This window comes from Hylobates moloch, unplaced genomic scaffold, assembly GCF_009828535.3.
Source record: "Hylobates moloch isolate HMO894 unplaced genomic scaffold, HMol_V3 SCAFFOLD_14, whole genome shotgun sequence".
NCBI lineage: Eukaryota > Metazoa > Chordata > Mammalia > Primates > Hylobatidae > Hylobates > Hylobates moloch.
This window is the reverse complement of record NW_026652289.1, coordinates 62,229,583-62,246,973: the sequence shown is the minus strand read 5'-3', so window position 1 is coordinate 62,246,973 and position 17,391 is coordinate 62,229,583. Positions and strand designations below refer to the sequence as shown.

The window sequence follows — 17,391 nt, the reverse complement described above, 5'->3', positions numbered from 1 at the left end:
AAAACAAAAAGGTTTTTAATAGGAATTATTTTAGGTAATATGACTACCAATTCATCATTATAAAAGTTATAAACTTTTATAGGTGTGAACAAAGGTACATTCCAGAGTAAAGGCATGCAAGCTCTGTTTAACTGGGCATTAGTGATTCTAGACATTTTAGTTTTAGCCGTTGAATTTTCTCTTGAGAGTTTCTGTGTTCACGAGATGTTTACAGGTATAAACTTACCATGTACTATGACTGCAAACAAAGTGAACAGTTACGTATATATTGTAAAAAGACCTTGCAAAGATTATGATGAAAGTTAAAGTAGAGAAATAGAAAGTAGTGGGAAAATGACTGATATTTTATGAGTACCTAAAATGAATTGTTTAACATTTGGAACACATATGAAATTGTAAATTCACAGCTCTTTTTAATTTACAAATTACCAATTTCATATGTTGGATATTGTAGCCAATGAGGAGTTCCTTATGAACATGCATGGACCATTGAGGGAGTTTGTTTAACTGCAGCAACAGATTTTTGGTGTAGAAGAAGATGTTCAATTGTGGAAAAGATGCCCGATAACACTTAAATCAGCCAGGAGAGGAGAATTCCTAGTTGTAAAGTTTCAAAGGAAAAGCTCTGGCTTCTCTTTGGTGGAATTGTTTCTGGGGATGATAAGTTTAAACCCTTCTTAGTTGCTTTGGACTTAAACAGATGAGATAGGAATGGCTTTTAAAATTTTATTTTATTTTTTTGAGTCAGAGTCTTGCTCTGTTGCCCAGGCTGGAGTGCAGTGCTGCGATCTCGGCTCACTGCAGCCTCTGCCTCCCAGGCTCGAGATGTTCTCTTGCCTCAGCCTCCCTAGCTGGGACTACAGGCGCTTGCTACCACAGCCAGTTTATTTTGTATTTTTAGTAGAGATGGGATTTCACCATGTTGTCCAGGCTGGTCTCGAACTCCTGACCTTAAGTGATCTACCCTCCTCAGCCTCCCAAGTGCTGGAATTGCAGGTGTAAACCACTGCACCCAGTCTCAGGAATGGCATTTTAAAAACTGACATTCTGGCCAGGCGCCGTGGCTCACACCTGTAATCCCAGCACTTTGGGAGGCCGAGGCGGGCAGATCACGAGATTAGGACTTTGAGAGCAGCCTGGCCAACATGGTTAAACCCCATCTCCACTAAAAATATAAAAATTAGCCAGGTGCAGTGGCACACTCCTGTAGACCCAGCTACTCAGGAGGCTAAGGTAGGAGAATTGCTTGAACCCGGGAGGTAGAGGTTGCAGTGAGCCGAGATCGTGCCACTGCACTCCAGCCTGGGCGACAGAGCAAGACTCTGTCTCAAAACAAAAAACTGATGTTTATAACTTGGGGGGTTTTGTTCAAACAGTTTATAGTGTTAGGAGACTAAGAATGCAAGCTTATAATTTTTAGCTTGTAGCTACTGTAATTTGCTTCTCTTTTACTTGTTGGGTTTATTTATATATTTATTCATGGTTTTATAAAATTTTCCTGATTTCTAGCTCCATAGTGGAAGTAACAGTTTACTAAGTAAGCTCATTCATCAGTCTTATCATGGAACCATGGACACAGTTTCTCTCAGTGGGACTATTCCAGTTCAAATGCTTTTGGAAATTGGTTTGGACAAACTAAAGAAAGATTATATCAGTTTTTTCATAGGTAAGTATCTTTCCTGGCTCAAAAAATTAAAAAACACATCACAGTTATCAGTCACAGATATTCTCGGATTTTCTCTTTCTGCTTGTCCCTCGTCATCTGTAGTCCTTCCTGGCTTTGTACCTGGTTCACTATGAGACGAGCATTTCCCTTCTCTGGGCCTTAGTTACCCCCCAGTAAAGATATCAAATTCATTATATCCATAGTTCTTGATAATTTATTTGTTTTTAGTTCAAACATTTGAGGTTCTATGAAGTTAGTATTTTAAATAAAAAAATCCTTTTATGAGATGCTGTTTTAATACCCTACACTTGGTTGTTTTTAATGAGAGAGAAGCTGTGATCATTTTTAGAATAAATATTAGTATATATTTATGGTATAATATGCCAGGAAACTTGGCCTTTTGTGAGGAACTACTTAGCTTGACAATCTCTTTCATATAGGAACTATAAAAAATTTATATAGATTCCTTAATATGTAATAGAAAATACCTGAAGTGTTTTTGCATGTATGTGTTTTTTCTTAATAGGTCAGGAACTTGCATCTTTGAATCATTTGGTGAGTTTATTTTTTTATTCTAAAATTGGTTTTTCTTTTATTCAGTCACTCTGTGTGCAGTTATTAACTGCCAATAATATGCCAGCCACTGTCTTAGGTCCTGGGAAACGGATAAATAAGACAGTCAGTGCCCTTAGTTATTACTGCCTAGTAAGATAGACAAAAAAGTAGCCCAGACAAAAAAGTAGCCCATTCAATGTCATTTCTCACACTCTATAAATTTGTGATACTTATATATAGTTATATCCTCCTGAAGCCAATGTACTACCACACATCTCATCTATCCAGAATGGTTAGGGAATGCCTTTCTTTGATAGGTTCTGTAAAGCAATGTTTGTTTTATATTCTCTTTACCCATTTACATTACACTTGAAAGTTTATTTCCCAAATAATTTATAATCTTTAATATATACTTCTGGGTGTCAGGGTCATCATTATGAACTTTGTTGTATTTTCCTAGCCCATTCAGAAATTTTAGAAGGTTGAATAGTGTCTGTACTGATCTTTGACATTCATTGGAAGATCCTTTTGAAAATGAATTTATAGTATCAATTTGTTTATCATTTCTCTCATGAAAATACAAGATAGAAAAACTAGCTGTATCTGTCGTGCAAAATAGACTCATCTGGATTCTTCTGAGGTTTAATTTTTACTATTCAAATTTTAAACATTTTATTAAGGGTATATATTTTTAGTGGAAACATGTTCTAGCAAAAACTGCACACACACACACACACACACACACACACATACACATACACACAGTTGGTCCTCTATGTCTGTGGGTTCTGCATCCATGGATTCAACCAACTGCAGATTGAAAATGTTTAAAAAAAGAAAAAAATAGTCTGGGCACAGTGGCTTCCGCCTGTAATCCCAACATTTTGGGAGGATCACTTGAGCACAGGAGTGTGAGATCAGCCTGGGCAACATAGGGAGACTCCATCTCTACAAAAATAAAAAAATTAGCCAGGCATGGTTGTCTGTGCCTGTGGTCCCAGCTACTTGGGAGGTTGAGGTAGCAAGCTCACTTGAGCCAGGGAAATTGAAGCTTCAGTGAGCTGTGATCGTGGGCTACTTTTTTGTCTATCTTCACTCCATCCTTGGTGACAGAGCAAGACCCTGTCTCAAAAAAAAAGGGATGATTATGTCTGTACTGAATATGAATTTTCTTGTCATTCTCTAAACAGTAAGTGTAACAACTATTTATGTAGCATTTACATTGTATTAGGCATTACAAGTAGCCTAGAGGTGATTTAAAGCATACGGGAGGGTGTGCATAGGTGATACGCAAATACTGTACTATTTTATATAAAGGACTTGAGCATCCATGGATTTTGGTATACAAGGGGGATCCTGGTACCAATCCTCCATGGATACCAACGGACAGCTGTATCTGTATATACAGTCATGCTTCACTTAATGATGGGGATACATTCTGATAAATGTGTCATTATTTTTTAAAATATGTCATTAGGTGATTTCCTTATTGTTCAACTTTCAGGGAGTGGCATAAACAAACTTAGATGGTATAACCTACTGCACACCTAGGCTGTAAACCTGTACAGCATATTTTTGTACTGAATACTGTAGGTAATGGTAGCATAATGGTATTTGTGTATCTAAACATAGAAGGAGTACAGTAAAAATAACATATAAAAGATAAAAACGTGGATACCTGTACAGGGCACTTACCATGAAGGGAGCTTGCAGGACTGGAAGTTGCTCTGGGTGAGTCAGTGAGTGAGTGGTGAGTGAATGTGAAGGTGTAGAACATTACTGTACACTACTATAGACTATAAACCCTGTATACTTAGGCTACACCAAATTTATTAAAAAATTTGTTTCTTCAATAAAAAATTAACCATAACTTACTATAACTTTTTTGCATTATAAACTTTTAAATTTTTCTAAACTTTTTGATTTTTTTGTAGTAACGCTTAAAACACAAACACATTGTACAGCTATACAAAATATTTTCTTTGTATTCTTATTCTATGAGCTTTTTTCTATTTTTAACTTTTTTTATGTTTTAAATTTGTTTGTTGAAAACTAAGACATAGACACACACATTAGCCTAGGCCTACATAGGGTCGGGATCATCAGTATCACTGTCTTCTGCCTCCACATCTTGTCCCACTGGAAGCTCTCCAGGGTCAAGAAAACACATGGAACTGTTATCACCTATGAGAACAGTGCCTTCTGGAATACCTCCTGAAGGACCTGCCTGAGGCTCTTTTTAAGGAATAGTTTTGTTCATACCAATATCACAGCAAACAAGGGAATAATGCATTGCACTACGTTACAGCTACAAAGTCACTACTAGGTGAGAGGAATTTTTCAGTTCTATTGTGATCTTATAAGACCACTGTAGGCCGGGCGCGGTGGCTGTAATCCCAGCACTTTGGGAGGCTGAGGTGGGCAGATCACTTGAGGTCAGGAGTTCGAGACCAGCCTGGCCAAGAATGGTGAATTCCTGTCTCTACTAAAAATACAAAAATTAGCTGGGTGTGGTGGCACACGCCTGTAATCCCAGCTACTCAGGAGGCTAAGGCAGGAGAATCACTTGAATCTGGGAGGTAGAGGTTGCAGTGAGCCAAGATCATGCCACGGCTCTCCAGCCTGGGTGGCAGAGTGAGACCTTGTCTCAAAAAAATAAAAATAAAAATAAAAATCACTGTAATACGTGTGATCCATTGTTGACTCAAACATTGTTATATGGTGCATAACTGTAATTTAGTTTGAATAATAGTATTGAAAGGTGGGAAATTCTATCTAGCTGCTTCTGGTCTTTTTTTTTTTTTTTTAATCCCTATTATCAAGCATCCAAATTTAGGTGTAGAAGGCATACCTATATTCTTTATAAAAGTTATACTAGTGCTTTAAATCTCTATTTTGCTTATATTCTTTCATTCCAGGAATACTTCATTGCTCCATCAGTAGATATACAAGAACAGGTTTATCGTGTCCAAAAACTCCACCATATTCTAGAAATATTAGTCAGTTGCATGCCTTTCATTAAATCTCAACATGAACTCTTCTTTTCTTTAACACAGTAAGTACATCTGTATTCTTTACTTACATAGAAATGTATTTCTTTTGAAATAGTTACAGCCTAAATATGTGCAGTTTTTATTACCAGTTAGGATAGAACCTCTTCATCCTGTCTTTACAGTAGCATGCATGAGTCTAAGTCAGTGCCATATGCAGGAAAGGCTTTGGATTCGAAAGGAATCAGATTTGACATTGGCTGCATCCCTTCCTAACTTCCTTAGGAAGTTTCCATCACTGAATCCTGTTTCCTCATCTGTAAAAAGGATCTAATAACCTCATGTATTTGTTGTAAGGATGAAATTATATAATGTGTATAACATACCTGATACCTAATAGGTGCTTCATAAATACTAGTTCCTTCTCTTCTTTATATCCCTGTCAGTTTGGGTCAAAATAGCCTTGCCAGCCATCTAAATGATAATAATGGAATCAAATAGTATTACTAGACCTCTGTCAGTAGCATTGCTGTAATTGTAGAGACTGCTGTAATTTGAGATTCCAATTAGTTTGACTAGAGGTTATTTGGAATAATTCTCAGACATGGACTGCTGGTATCTTATGTGTATTTGAGGCCTCAAACTAGGAAGTGAACCTGTACAGTGGAAGGACTGGGTTTCTTTTCCCTCTGGAAGGAAATGTACCATTACATTTTCCAAAATTAGAATTTGCCTCAGTTGTAGAGGGGAAAGTTTGAAATTGTTATTGTTTATAGAATCTCAAAGTTTTTTTTTTTTGCCCATTATAGATCAGTGGAATTAATGAGTTAACTGTAATTCTTTGGACTCTGAAAACCATGGAAGCTGTACTTTTGTTTCTCTTCTGACTCTTTTTTTTTGTATTGTTTTTCTCTTTCTATAACCTCCTTCTCCCCACGAAGCCTTTCTTTGGCCTCAAATATATTTTATATTTATGAGAAATATGTCTATTAATTTTTAAAAAGTGAATGAGATTTGTTTTCAAAGAAAAAAAACATAACCTAAGTTTGGTTTAGGGGGTTGTTTTGTTTGTTTGTTTACTTTTGTGGCTCTAAAAGTATTCGCTGATGTTTTAGTTAGTAGTACTCAATAAAATGTTTCCCTTACGAGCTTTAGACTACCAGAAAACCGTTATCTCAAATGGCTCTTTTTTCCAAAAGAGGTACCATTTTGTTTTTTCAGGATCTGCATAAAATATTACAAACAAAATCCTCTTGATGAGCAACACATTTTTCAGCTGCCAGTCAGACCAACTGCTGTAAAGAACTTATATCAAAGGTAAGCAATTGTGGCTAGGTGTGGTGGCTCATGCCTGTAATCCTAGCACTATGGGAGGCTGAGGTGGGAGGATAACTTGAGCTCAGGAGTTCGAGACCAGCCTGGGCAACAAAATGAGACCCTGTCTCTATTAAAAAATAATAATAGCTGGGTGTGGTGGCTCACGCCTGTAATCCTAGCACTTTGGGAGGCCAAGGTGGGTGGATCCCCTGAGGTCAGGAGTTCGAGACCAGCCTGGCCAACATGGTGAAACCCCATCACTGCTAAAAATACAAAAATTAGCCGGGTGTGGTGGCATACACCTATCATCCCAGCTACTTGGGAGGCCGAGGCAGGAGAATTGCTTAAACCTGGGAGGCGGAGGTTGCAGTGAGTCGAGATCACACCATTGCACTCCGGCCTGGGCAACAAGAGCGAAACTCTGTCTCAAAAAATAATAATAATAATAATAAATAAGCAATTTAATTAATTATCTTAAGTCCAGCCATGATCCTAGGCAATTTCAGTGTTCATATTCAATAGGGACCTCATGACCCAGAGCCTGTATTTGTTATTCCTTCAGAGAAGAGTGGAAAATATAGCCAGAAAGGAAATGACGGATTAGGAGAAAAATGACCAGGATAGTGATAACAGGGTCTAGGGTATGACTGTGGGAGTGAAAGAAGGGTTTGGGATTAGAGGAAGTAGGGAACTGTGAGGCTGAGATGATAGATTGTTCATCCACATGGACACTGAGGTCGCCTCCAATGAGGGTCTCCCTGACTCTTCTCTCAGCATATGATATACTTGAAATTTCTCTCATACTACAGCCACTCTATTTATGTCCTCCCTGTATTTAGTTCCTTCTTAGCCAAACTCCCATCACTCCCCCTGAAATTGCTCTGGCAAAGGTCACCAATGACCTAATTGTCAAATCCAATGGATGCTTTTCAGTAAAAGATTGTTTTCTATCTAGCTCCTTGTGGAATTAGTTGGCCCACCAATTCTTCCTACTTCAGTGAGCACTTTTTTTTTTTTTTTTTTTTTTGAGACAGAGTCTCGCTCTGTCACCCAGGCTGGAGTGCAGTGGCGCAATCTCGGCTCACTGCAAGCTCCACCTCCCGGGTTCACGCCATTCTCCTGCCTCAGCCTCTCCGAGTAGCTGGGACTACAGGCGCCCGCCACCACGCCTGGCTAATTTTTTGTATTTTTAGTAGAGACGGAGTTTCACCATGGTCTCGATCTCCTGACCTCGTGATCCGCCCGCCTCGGCCTCCCAAAGTGCTGGGATTACAAGCGTGAGCCACCACGCCCAGCCCACTTTTTTTTTTTAGACAGAGTTTCACTCTTGTTGCCCAGGCTGGAGTGCAGTGGCACAATCTCAGCTCACTGAACCCTCCGCCTTCCGGTTTCAAGCGATTCTCCTGCCTCAGCCTCCAGAGTAGCTGGGATTACAGACATGTGCCACCACACCCAGCTAATTTTTGTATTTTTAGTAGAGACAGTGTTTCACCATGTTGGCCAGGCTGGTCTCGAACTTCTAACCTCGTGATCTGCCCACCTCAGCCTCCCAAAGTGCTTGGGATTACAGGCGTGAGCCACCACGCTCAGTCTGCTTCAGTAAGCACGTATAAGGCTGTTTGGCATTTAGCACTATTGCTTTCTTGAACCTATCTCCTTAGTTTCTGCGACGTAGCATCTATCTGAATTTGAATTCTACCTCTCTGGCGCACCTGAAAGGCTGAGAATAGTTCTCTTTTCAAGTAATTCTTCTTCTGCCACTTCTCACCAGAACTCTACCCTCTGCCTTCTTTTATTCTTACTTCCTATCTTCCCTTGGTGATTGCATTTATTCTCAAGGCTTCAACTTGTCTAGGCTAACGATAATTCATAACTCACATCTCCAGCTTCTCTGAGCTTCAGACCCATCTTTCTAAATGCCTATTAGCTGTGAATCCCCAGCTTATTGAAGTAGCTGTTCAAACTCTAAAGCCTAACACCTCATTCCCTTCTCAATGCTTTTTCCTCGTCCCATACTTCGTCTCTCAAATGATCATCATTAATCTCTACCTAATGCCCAAAACAAAAATCTAGTGCTTATCCTCCGCTCATCCCTCAGTTCTTTAAATGGTTACCGACAGCCTGGGCAATATGGTGAAACCCTGTCTCTGCAAAACATATAAAAATTAGCCAGGCATGGTGGCATGCACCTGTAGTCCCAGCTACTAGGGAGGCTGAGGTAGGAGGATTGCCTAAGGCCTGGAGGTCGAGGCTGTAGTGAACTGTGATCACGCCACTGCACTCCAGCAAGACCCTGTCTCAAAAAAAAAAAAAAAAAAAAAAGATTACTGAGTCTAGACCTTGGTAACTCTAGAATTTGTCCCCTTCTCTACATCTTCACATCATCATTACATTGTTTCACATCTGCATCATTTCATACCTGGACTGTGGTAAAATCCATTTTCCTAACTGCGCTCTGTGCCTCTGTTATCTTTCTTTTCTATGTCATTGTCAAAATTATCTTCCTAAAAATTCAGATCCCACCAGGACTTCCTCCTGTTTAAATGGCTCCTATCATAGGGTTGCTGTGTTACTGCATTTCTTCAGACATTCCACAGTCTTAACCCTCTGTGCCTACTCAACGCTTCATTCCTTCATCCTGGACTTTATCTGCCTAACTCCTGGTTATTTCATACTCAGCTCACACATCACAGCCTCTGAGGATTCTTCCCAACTCTGCAATCTCCAATCTGAGTTACATTCCTGTCTTCTGTTTTCCCCTAACACACTTAGTATTTCTCTGTTGTAGCATTTTTTTTTTCCAAATTGTTATTTTTATTCTTATTTTTCTTGCTCTCTTGACTATATACCTCAAGGGCGGGAATTGTGACCCGTTTACCTCTTTGTCCTCAGTGCTTATCACATGAGGACTTCACTAAATGGCTTTAGAGGGAAGGAAGTAAATGGCTGTTTTTGAAAATTTTTCTTTTGTTGTTTTATTCTTTCCTTAGTGAGAAGCCACAGAAATGGAGAGTGGAAATACATAGTGGTCAAAAGAAGATTAAGACAGTTTGGCAACTGAGTGACAGCTCACCCGTAGACCATCTGAATTTTCACAAGCCTGGTAAAGATGGTTTATAATCTGTTCAGATAAATAATTCCAATAGAAAATAAACTAAGTCTGGCTGGGTGCAGTGGCTCACGCCTGTAATCCCAGCACTTTGGGAGGCCAGGGTGGGCAGATTCTGTGAGCTCAGGAGTTTGAGACCAGCCTGGCCAACATGGTGAAACCCCATCTCTACTAAAAATACAAAAAATTAGCTGGGCATGGTTGCATGTGCCTGTAGTCCCAACTACTCAGGTGGCTAAGGCACAAGAATTGCTTGAACCTGGGAGGTCTAGGTTGTAGTGAGCTGAGATCGTGCTACTGCACTCCAGCCTGGGTGACAGAGTGAGACTCTTGCCTCCAAAAAAAAAAAAAGAAAATAAACTAAGTCTTACTGGAATGGATTGTTATTATAGCTCTTGTGTGCCCAGTTTTTTTCTTACTTTTTTTTTTTTTTGGATGGAGTCTTGCCCTGTCGCCCAGGCTAGAGTGCAATGGCGCGATCTCGGCTCACTGCAACCTCTGCCTCCTGGGTTCAAGTGATTCTCCTGCCTCAGCCTCCTGAGTAGCTGGGATTACAGATACCCGCTACCACACCCAGCTAATTTTTTGTATCTTTAGTAAAGATGAGTTTTACCATGTTGGCCAGGCTGGTCTCAAACTCCTGACCTCATGATCCACCTGCCTCAGCCTCCCAAAGTGCTAGGATTACAGATGTTAGCCACCACTCCCGGCCTGTGCCCAGTTTTAAGTAATTTTCCTGAACGCTTAAGTATAAAACATATTTATTCTTTAAAAAAGAAAACTGCTGGACCCGGTGGTTCGAGCCTATAATCCCAGCACTTTGGGAGGCTGAGGCAGGTGGATCACTTTGAGCTCAGGAGTTAGAGACCAGCCTGGGCAACATGGAGAAACCCCATCTCAACAAAAAAAAAACAAAAAACAAAAAACAAAAATTAGCCGGGTGTTGGTGGCTTGTTCCTGTAGTTCCAGCTACTCAGGAGGCTGAGGCTGGAGAATCACTTGAACCCAGAAGTGGAGGTTGCAGTGAGCTGGTCACACCACTGCAGTCTAGCCTGGGCAACAGAGTGAAACCCTGTCTTAGAAACACACTACACACGCACACGCACACACAAAACTCGTGATTTTTATGCAACTGTAATACCCAGAAAAATTTAGTGTATAATAATCAGAAAAGAATGCTTTTTCTCCTTATCTTGTATAGAGGAACTTTTACTAAAAGAGATCAAGCAATATGGACATAGGAGTAAAAATAGGTAGTAAGATGGAAATGCTGATTCATACTTGACACTTTTGGGCACTGGTTAAAACGATGATGATATTTCTGCCATAGTATCTTCTCCATGGTTGAAATAAGCTAGTGTTCTATCACAGATGGTCCATATTAGGCAAAGAATGTCTTTTAGCCCTTTGCATAATTAGCTAGCCTACCAAGTCTTCCTCCTTCAGGAAGTACCTTTCTTTCTTTTTTTTTTTTTTTTTTGAGACGGAGTCTCGTTCTGTCGCCCAGGCTGGAGTGCAGTGGTGCAATCTCGGCTCACTGCAAGCTCCGCCTCCCGGGTTCACGCCATTCTCCTGCCTCAGCCTCTCTGAGTAGCTGGGACTACAGGCGCCCGCCACCATGCCCGGCTAATTTTTTTGTATTTGTTTTAGTAGAGATGGGGTTTCACTGTGGTCTCGATCTCCTGACCTTGTGATCCGCCCGCCTCAGCCTCCCAAAGTGCTGGGATTACAAGCAGGAAGTACCTTTCAAACTCATATCTTCATGCACGTGGGTTATACGGTGCTGTTGTCTCTTATTCATATAGGTCTTAAATGCCTTCATTTAAATATGTAAGATTATTTGAAAACAAATCCTGACAGTTTTCAGACAGAATCTATTAATTAGATTTCAAAGGCCTATACTGCTGGGAATACAAATAGTTTTATTTTACTGATTGATAAATTGCAAAAAATTTTTCCAGAAAATGTTTGTGCTCCTGCCCTCCCAAGTATATTTTGATTTAGGTATAATGGAAATTTCTGTCAGTTAGAGGCTCTCTTCATATAGTTGAACTGTAGAAGTCATAACCAAACAGAATTTTTCTGAGAGCCATCAGTTAAAATTGTGCTGTTTTTTCTAAGTGTGATATAAAACCTGGAAGTGATAAAAGACTGAGAATCAGCTGTAAAAGTAGAAAAATTTCTGCATGGCAAAACATATCAGAGGTAAAACAGACAAATTATAAACTAGGAAAAGAAATTTGTAGCCCAGGCCTGGCATGGTGGCTCACACCTGTAATCCCAGCACTTTGGGAGGCCGAGGTGGGCAGATCACAAGGTCAGGAATTTGAGACTAGCCTGGCCAGCATGGTGAAACGCCGTCTCTACTAAAAAAAAATACAAAAAAGGCCGGGCACGGGGGCTCACACCTGTAATCGCAGCACTTTGGGAGGCCCAGGCAAGCGGATCACGAGGTCAGGAGATCAAGACCATCCTGGCTAACACAGTGAAACTCCATCTCTACTGAAAATACAAAAAATTAGCCAGATGTGGTGGCATGTGCCTATAGTCCCAGCTCTTCGGGAGGCGGAGGCAGGAGAATCACTTGAACCTGGGAGGCGGAGGTTGCTGTGAGCCGAGATCACTGCATTCCAGCCTGGGTGACAGAGCAAGATTTTGTCTCAAAAAAAGAAATTTGCAACCCATGTTCAGAAAAGGGGATATATTTCAGTAAGAAAAATATTAATAACGCAATAGAAAAATGCGTAAGTAAGGTAAACAGTGTACCAAAAGGAAATTCAAATGTCATTTTAAAAATAAGATATGCTTGCTTGTACTCCCAGCTACTTGGGAGGCTGAGGTGGGAAAGATCGCTTGAGCTCAAGAGTTTAAGGCTAGCCTGGGCAACAAAGCGAGATTCCATCTCTAAAAAATGTAAAAGAATAAAACATGCTCAACCTCACCTATAATAAGAGAAATGCAAATTTATATTATATAGATACCTTTTCTATATTAGCAAAGATCAAAAAGTTTGGTGTCTGTGCTGGCGTGGGTATGGGAGAACAGGCAATCATTCTCACACATTTCTAGTTGGAATGTAAAGTTGTACAGCTTCTGTGGAAGGTAGTACCCATCAAAATTGTAAAAGAATAGCTGGGCATGGTGACATATGCCTATAATCCCAGCTACTTGGGATGCTGAGGCAGGAGAATTGCTAGAACCTGGGAGGGGGAGGTTGCAATGAGCCAAGATCGTGCCACTGTACTTCAGCCTGGGTGGCGGAGCAAGACTCCATCTCAAAAAAAAATAAATAAATAAATACATCTTTGGCCTAGCAGTTTCATCAATAGGAATTTATTACACACATAAAATCAGACCTATGAACAAGATTATTAATTGTGGTATTGCTTATGGTAGCAAAAACATGGAGACGGGGACTTAGAAAAAGACCTAGAAGGATACAATCCAACTTTAGCCATCAGATATGGAATGGTGATTGCAGAGATGATTACCAGTTTGGGTTGAACGTTAGAATCATCTGCAAAGCTTTTAAGGTTCTATTGCCTAAGCTAGGTGCAGTGGCTCACGATTTTGTAATCCTAGCACTTTGGGAGGCTAAGGCAGGAGGATCACTTTGAGCCTAAGAGTTCAAGACCAGCCTGGGTAACACAGTGGGACCCGATCTGTACAAAAAATACAAAAATTAGCTGTGTGTGGTGGCATGTGCCTGTAGTCCTAGTTACTTGGGAGGCTGAGGTGGGAGGATTAGTTGAGCCCAGGAGGTTGAGGCTGCAGTGAGCTGAGGTTGTGCCACTGCACTCCAGCCTGGGTAACAGAGCGAGACCCTATCTCAAAAAAAAAAAAAAAAGTTCTGTTGCTCATACCAAGTAAATCAGAATCTCTGGGAGTACAGCTGGGACATCAGTAATTTGTAGAGTTCTTCAGGTGATTCCACTGTGCAACTGTGGCTGAGAATCACCAACCTAAAGTAAACATTCTATCTGCATCTATTGTTTTTTAAAGAAGAAACATATATTCTTTAAAGATTTTAAAGAAGAAACATGTCTTTTAAAGAAGAAAACCTATGGCTCACGCCTGTAATCCCAGCACTTCGGGCGGCCAAGGCGGGTGGATCACCTGAGGTCAGGAGTTCGAGACCGGGCCAACATGGTGAAACCCCGCCTCTACTAAAAACGCAAAGATTAGCCAGGCATGGTGGTGCATGCCTGTAATCCCAGCTATTCAGGAGGCTGAGGCAGGAGAATTGCTTGAACCTGAGAAGCAGAGGTTGCAGTGAGCCAGTATCACGCCATGGCACTCCAGCCTGGGCAACAAGAGTGAAATTCCATCTCAAAAAAAAAAAAGAAAAAAGAAAACATATATTTTGTTTTTTAAAGAAGAAACATGTTTTGTGGTTAAAAAGAAAATTTTGGCTGGGCGCGGTGGCTCAAGCCTGTAATCCTAGCACTTTGGGAGGCCGAGGCGGACGGATCACGAGGTCAGGAGATCGAGACCATGGTGAAACCCCGTCTGTACTAAAAATACAAAAAATTAGCCGGGCATGGTGGCGGGCGCCTGTAGTCCCAGCCACTCGGAGAGGCTGAGGCAGGAGAATGGCGTGAACCCAGGAGGCGGAGCTTGCAGTGAGCCGAGATCGCGCCACTGCACTCCAGCCTGGGCGATAGAGCAAGACTCCGTCTCAAAAAAAAAAAAAAAAAAATTTTTATTTATTTATTTTTGAGACAGGGTCTTGCTCTGTCGCCCCGGCTGGAGTGCAGTGGCATGATCTTGGCTCACTGCAGACTCAATCTTCCAGGCCCAAGCAATCCTCCTACCTCAGCGTCCCAAGTAGCTTGGGACTATGGGTGGGCACCATCATGCCTGCCTAGTTTTTTCCTTTTTAAATTTTTCATAGGGGCAAGGTCTTGTTATGTTGGCCAGGCTGTTCTCAAACTCCTGAGCTGAAGTATTCCCCCTGGCTCAGCCTCCCAAAGGCCTGGGATTACAGGTGTGAACTACTACTGCCCCCGGCCAAAAGGACAATTTTAAAGACATAAATATATGTGAAACATTTGTGAAAAAAAAAATGCCTTGTTTTTGTGTGTGTTTTTTTTGGTTTTTTTTTTTTTTTTTTTTTTTGAGATGGAGTCTCGCTCTGTCACCCAGGCTAGAGGTGGGATCTCGGCTCACTGCAACCTCCACCTCCCGGGTTCAAGCTGTTCTCCTGCCTCAGCCTCCCAACTAGCTGGGATTATAGGTGTGTGCCACCATGCCTGGCTAATTTTTATATTTTTAGTAGAGATGGGGTTTCACCATGTTGGTCAGGCTAGTCTCAAACTCCTGACCTCATGATCCGCCCGCCTTAGCCTCCCAAAGTGCTGGGATTACAGGTATGAGCCACCGTGCCCAGCTGAAAAAATGCCATTTTAAAGTAAATTTTAGCCAGGCGTGGTTGCTCACGCCCGTAATCCCAGCACTTTGGAAGGCTGAGGTGGGTGGATCACCTGAGGTCAGGAGTTCATGACCAGCCTGGCCAACATGATGAAACCCTGTCTCTACTAAAAATATAAAAAATTAGCCAGGCATGGTGGCGGGTGCCTGTAATCCCAGCTACTCGGGAGGCTGAGACAGGAGAATTGCTTGAACCCTGGAGGCAGAGGTTGCAGTGAGACAAGATCACGCCATTGCACTCCAGCCTGGGCAGCAACAGCAAAATTCTCTCTCCAAAAAAATAAAGTAAATTTTATTTTGTAGAGATTTGAGTTCTGTTTTGAGGAAATTCATACAAGATGAAACATCTTTTCCTAATAATGCTGAATAAGCAAGTATACTGAACATATCATTTAAAGTCTTTTTGACATGGATTGCATCAAAAAAGAGTGAAAGTTATTTTGAATGTTGGAGTTAAAGCAATTTTCTAGTGCACTGTCCAGTGACTCCTTTTATGAAAATAAGGAATTCTTATAAAATCATATATTTGTGTGCTTAGGAACATACTCAAACTCCATTTTGGCTTGAACTTTATAACCTCTTGTACCCATCATATATTCTTGATATGTTTGTCTAGAAATTATTCAGTGTCTTTTAGCCCCAAAGCAAGACCCATTCTCGAAGAGGGAATCTCATTTGAAAAGTCGTGGGCTATTGAAACAAAAGTCTTAATTGTAAATGTGGCCTAAAATGTTTAATTTTCTTTCGAAGATCATATGCTTTTAAGGAGTTAGACTTCTTATTTCTTTGGACTGAGCACTTAAGTCCAATACTAGCTTTTCAAGAAATTTAATGGCATGATGCTTTTGAGTAAAATAGTTGACATCAAAGGCAGGGAGACTTAAGAGAAATGTGTATTTTTAGCCACCATGGAAAGAGAAAGGGTAATGATTTGGAGTTAATGGAGGAGAAAAAGTGTCCAGTGGAGTGCTGCTCACCCAGTGGGTGCTCAGTAAATGATTGTTGATAATGATGAAAATATGGAAACCAAAATGTTGACCCAGAAGGAAGTGGACATTATCCCATCTAAATGTTGATTGGACCATTTGTTTTTGAAATAAAATAGTCTTTGGGAGAAAAATGGATATGTGTCTAGCCCTAAGACTACAAATCTTAAATAGAAATTCTTTTCTGAAATTTATGTTAGGATTGGAGAAAAGACAGTTGTGTAACCCTAGTTAATATGGCACAAAAAGTAAAGCAGTAAGTTTCCAAATTAAAAATATATAATTAAAAAATAATCTGCTTCATTTTTAGTTTAATCAATCATGTTTTAAGTGCGTCAAGAGTTTCATATTTAAAGCAAGTGTCCTTACTGAATTTTTCCCAATGAATTCTCTTAAAGTAGAAGACACATTACCATTTAGATCACCTCTTAGTTATTGTATTGGTGTAAAATTCAGCATTATACATGGTAGAAAAGCAGGGTGTTAAGCAGTTCTGATCTCACTCTCTTTTTGATTACAGATTTTTCGGAATTAACACTAAACGGTAGCCTGGAAGAAAGGATATCCTTTACTAACATGGTTACCTGCAGCCAGGTGCATTTCAAGTGAAGTGTGCTGATGAAGTCCTCTATAAGGTATTTATGTTCAGCTTTTAGTCTCTTTGTCAAATACTTTGTAATAAGTACCTTACGTTTGGTTCTTTCTACATTATCAATGTTGATTTACTACATTAGGAATAGGGATTATTAGTCATCACATAAAAGCCTTGCCAGTTGTTATTGAGCAGTGCAACTCTTTAATTTTCTTTCTACCTTTTGTGGTCAACTTTTAATAGGTCAATTTAATCCTAAAACCAGAGAAATAAAATAAAAATTCTTGAGTGGTAATGTGTTTGCATTTAAAATCTGTATATGTAGTAGAAAGTGAGTCTGATTTTGAAAACATTGATGGAAGAGAAAAACCCTGAACAGGCATATCAATTTGCCATTGAAAGTGAAGTTTTGTTATAAACAATTTTATTCCAGCCCCAACTATAGGACAAGCCCCAGATATAAATACTCTTCTTAAAATGTTTTGATTTGAGATCATATTAACCAAAAGAATTAATGGAATGACATTTTCTTTCTTTCTTTCTTTTTTTTTTTTTTTTTTGAGACAGAGTCCCTCTCTGTCGCCCAGGCTGGAGTACAGTGGTACTATCTTGACTCACTGCAAGCTCCACCTCCCAGATTCAATGCCATTCTCCTGCCTCAGCCTTCCCAGTAGCTGGGACTACAGGCGCCTGCCACCATGCCTGGCTAAGTTTTTGTATTTTTAGTAGAGACGTTTTCTACTGTC

At 40.3% G+C, this 17,391-nt stretch overlaps 1 protein-coding gene across 3 annotated transcripts in view; it reads left to right on the top strand.

Moving 5' to 3' along the window:
* The window catches only part of ZWILCH (zwilch kinetochore protein), a 48,736-nt gene that overhangs the window by 28,634 nt on the left and 2,711 nt on the right, over positions 1–17,391 (top strand). For 2 of the 3 annotated variants that reach the window (XM_032175629.2, XM_032175627.2), the window contains 6 exons: positions 1,510–1,666; positions 2,193–2,221; positions 5,140–5,276; positions 6,433–6,528; positions 9,519–9,631; positions 16,574–16,688. In XM_032175629.2, the coding sequence (XP_032031520.1) occupies positions 1,510–1,666; positions 2,193–2,221; positions 5,140–5,276; positions 6,433–6,528; positions 9,519–9,631; positions 16,574–16,662 (621 nt within the window). In that variant the 3' untranslated portion in view covers positions 16,663–16,688. Of the gene's footprint in view, positions 1–1,509; positions 1,667–2,192; positions 2,222–5,139; positions 5,277–6,432; positions 6,529–9,518; positions 9,632–16,573; positions 16,689–17,212; positions 17,304–17,391 lie in introns of those variants that run through there. The other variant, XM_058428042.1, reaches the window with a different exon arrangement.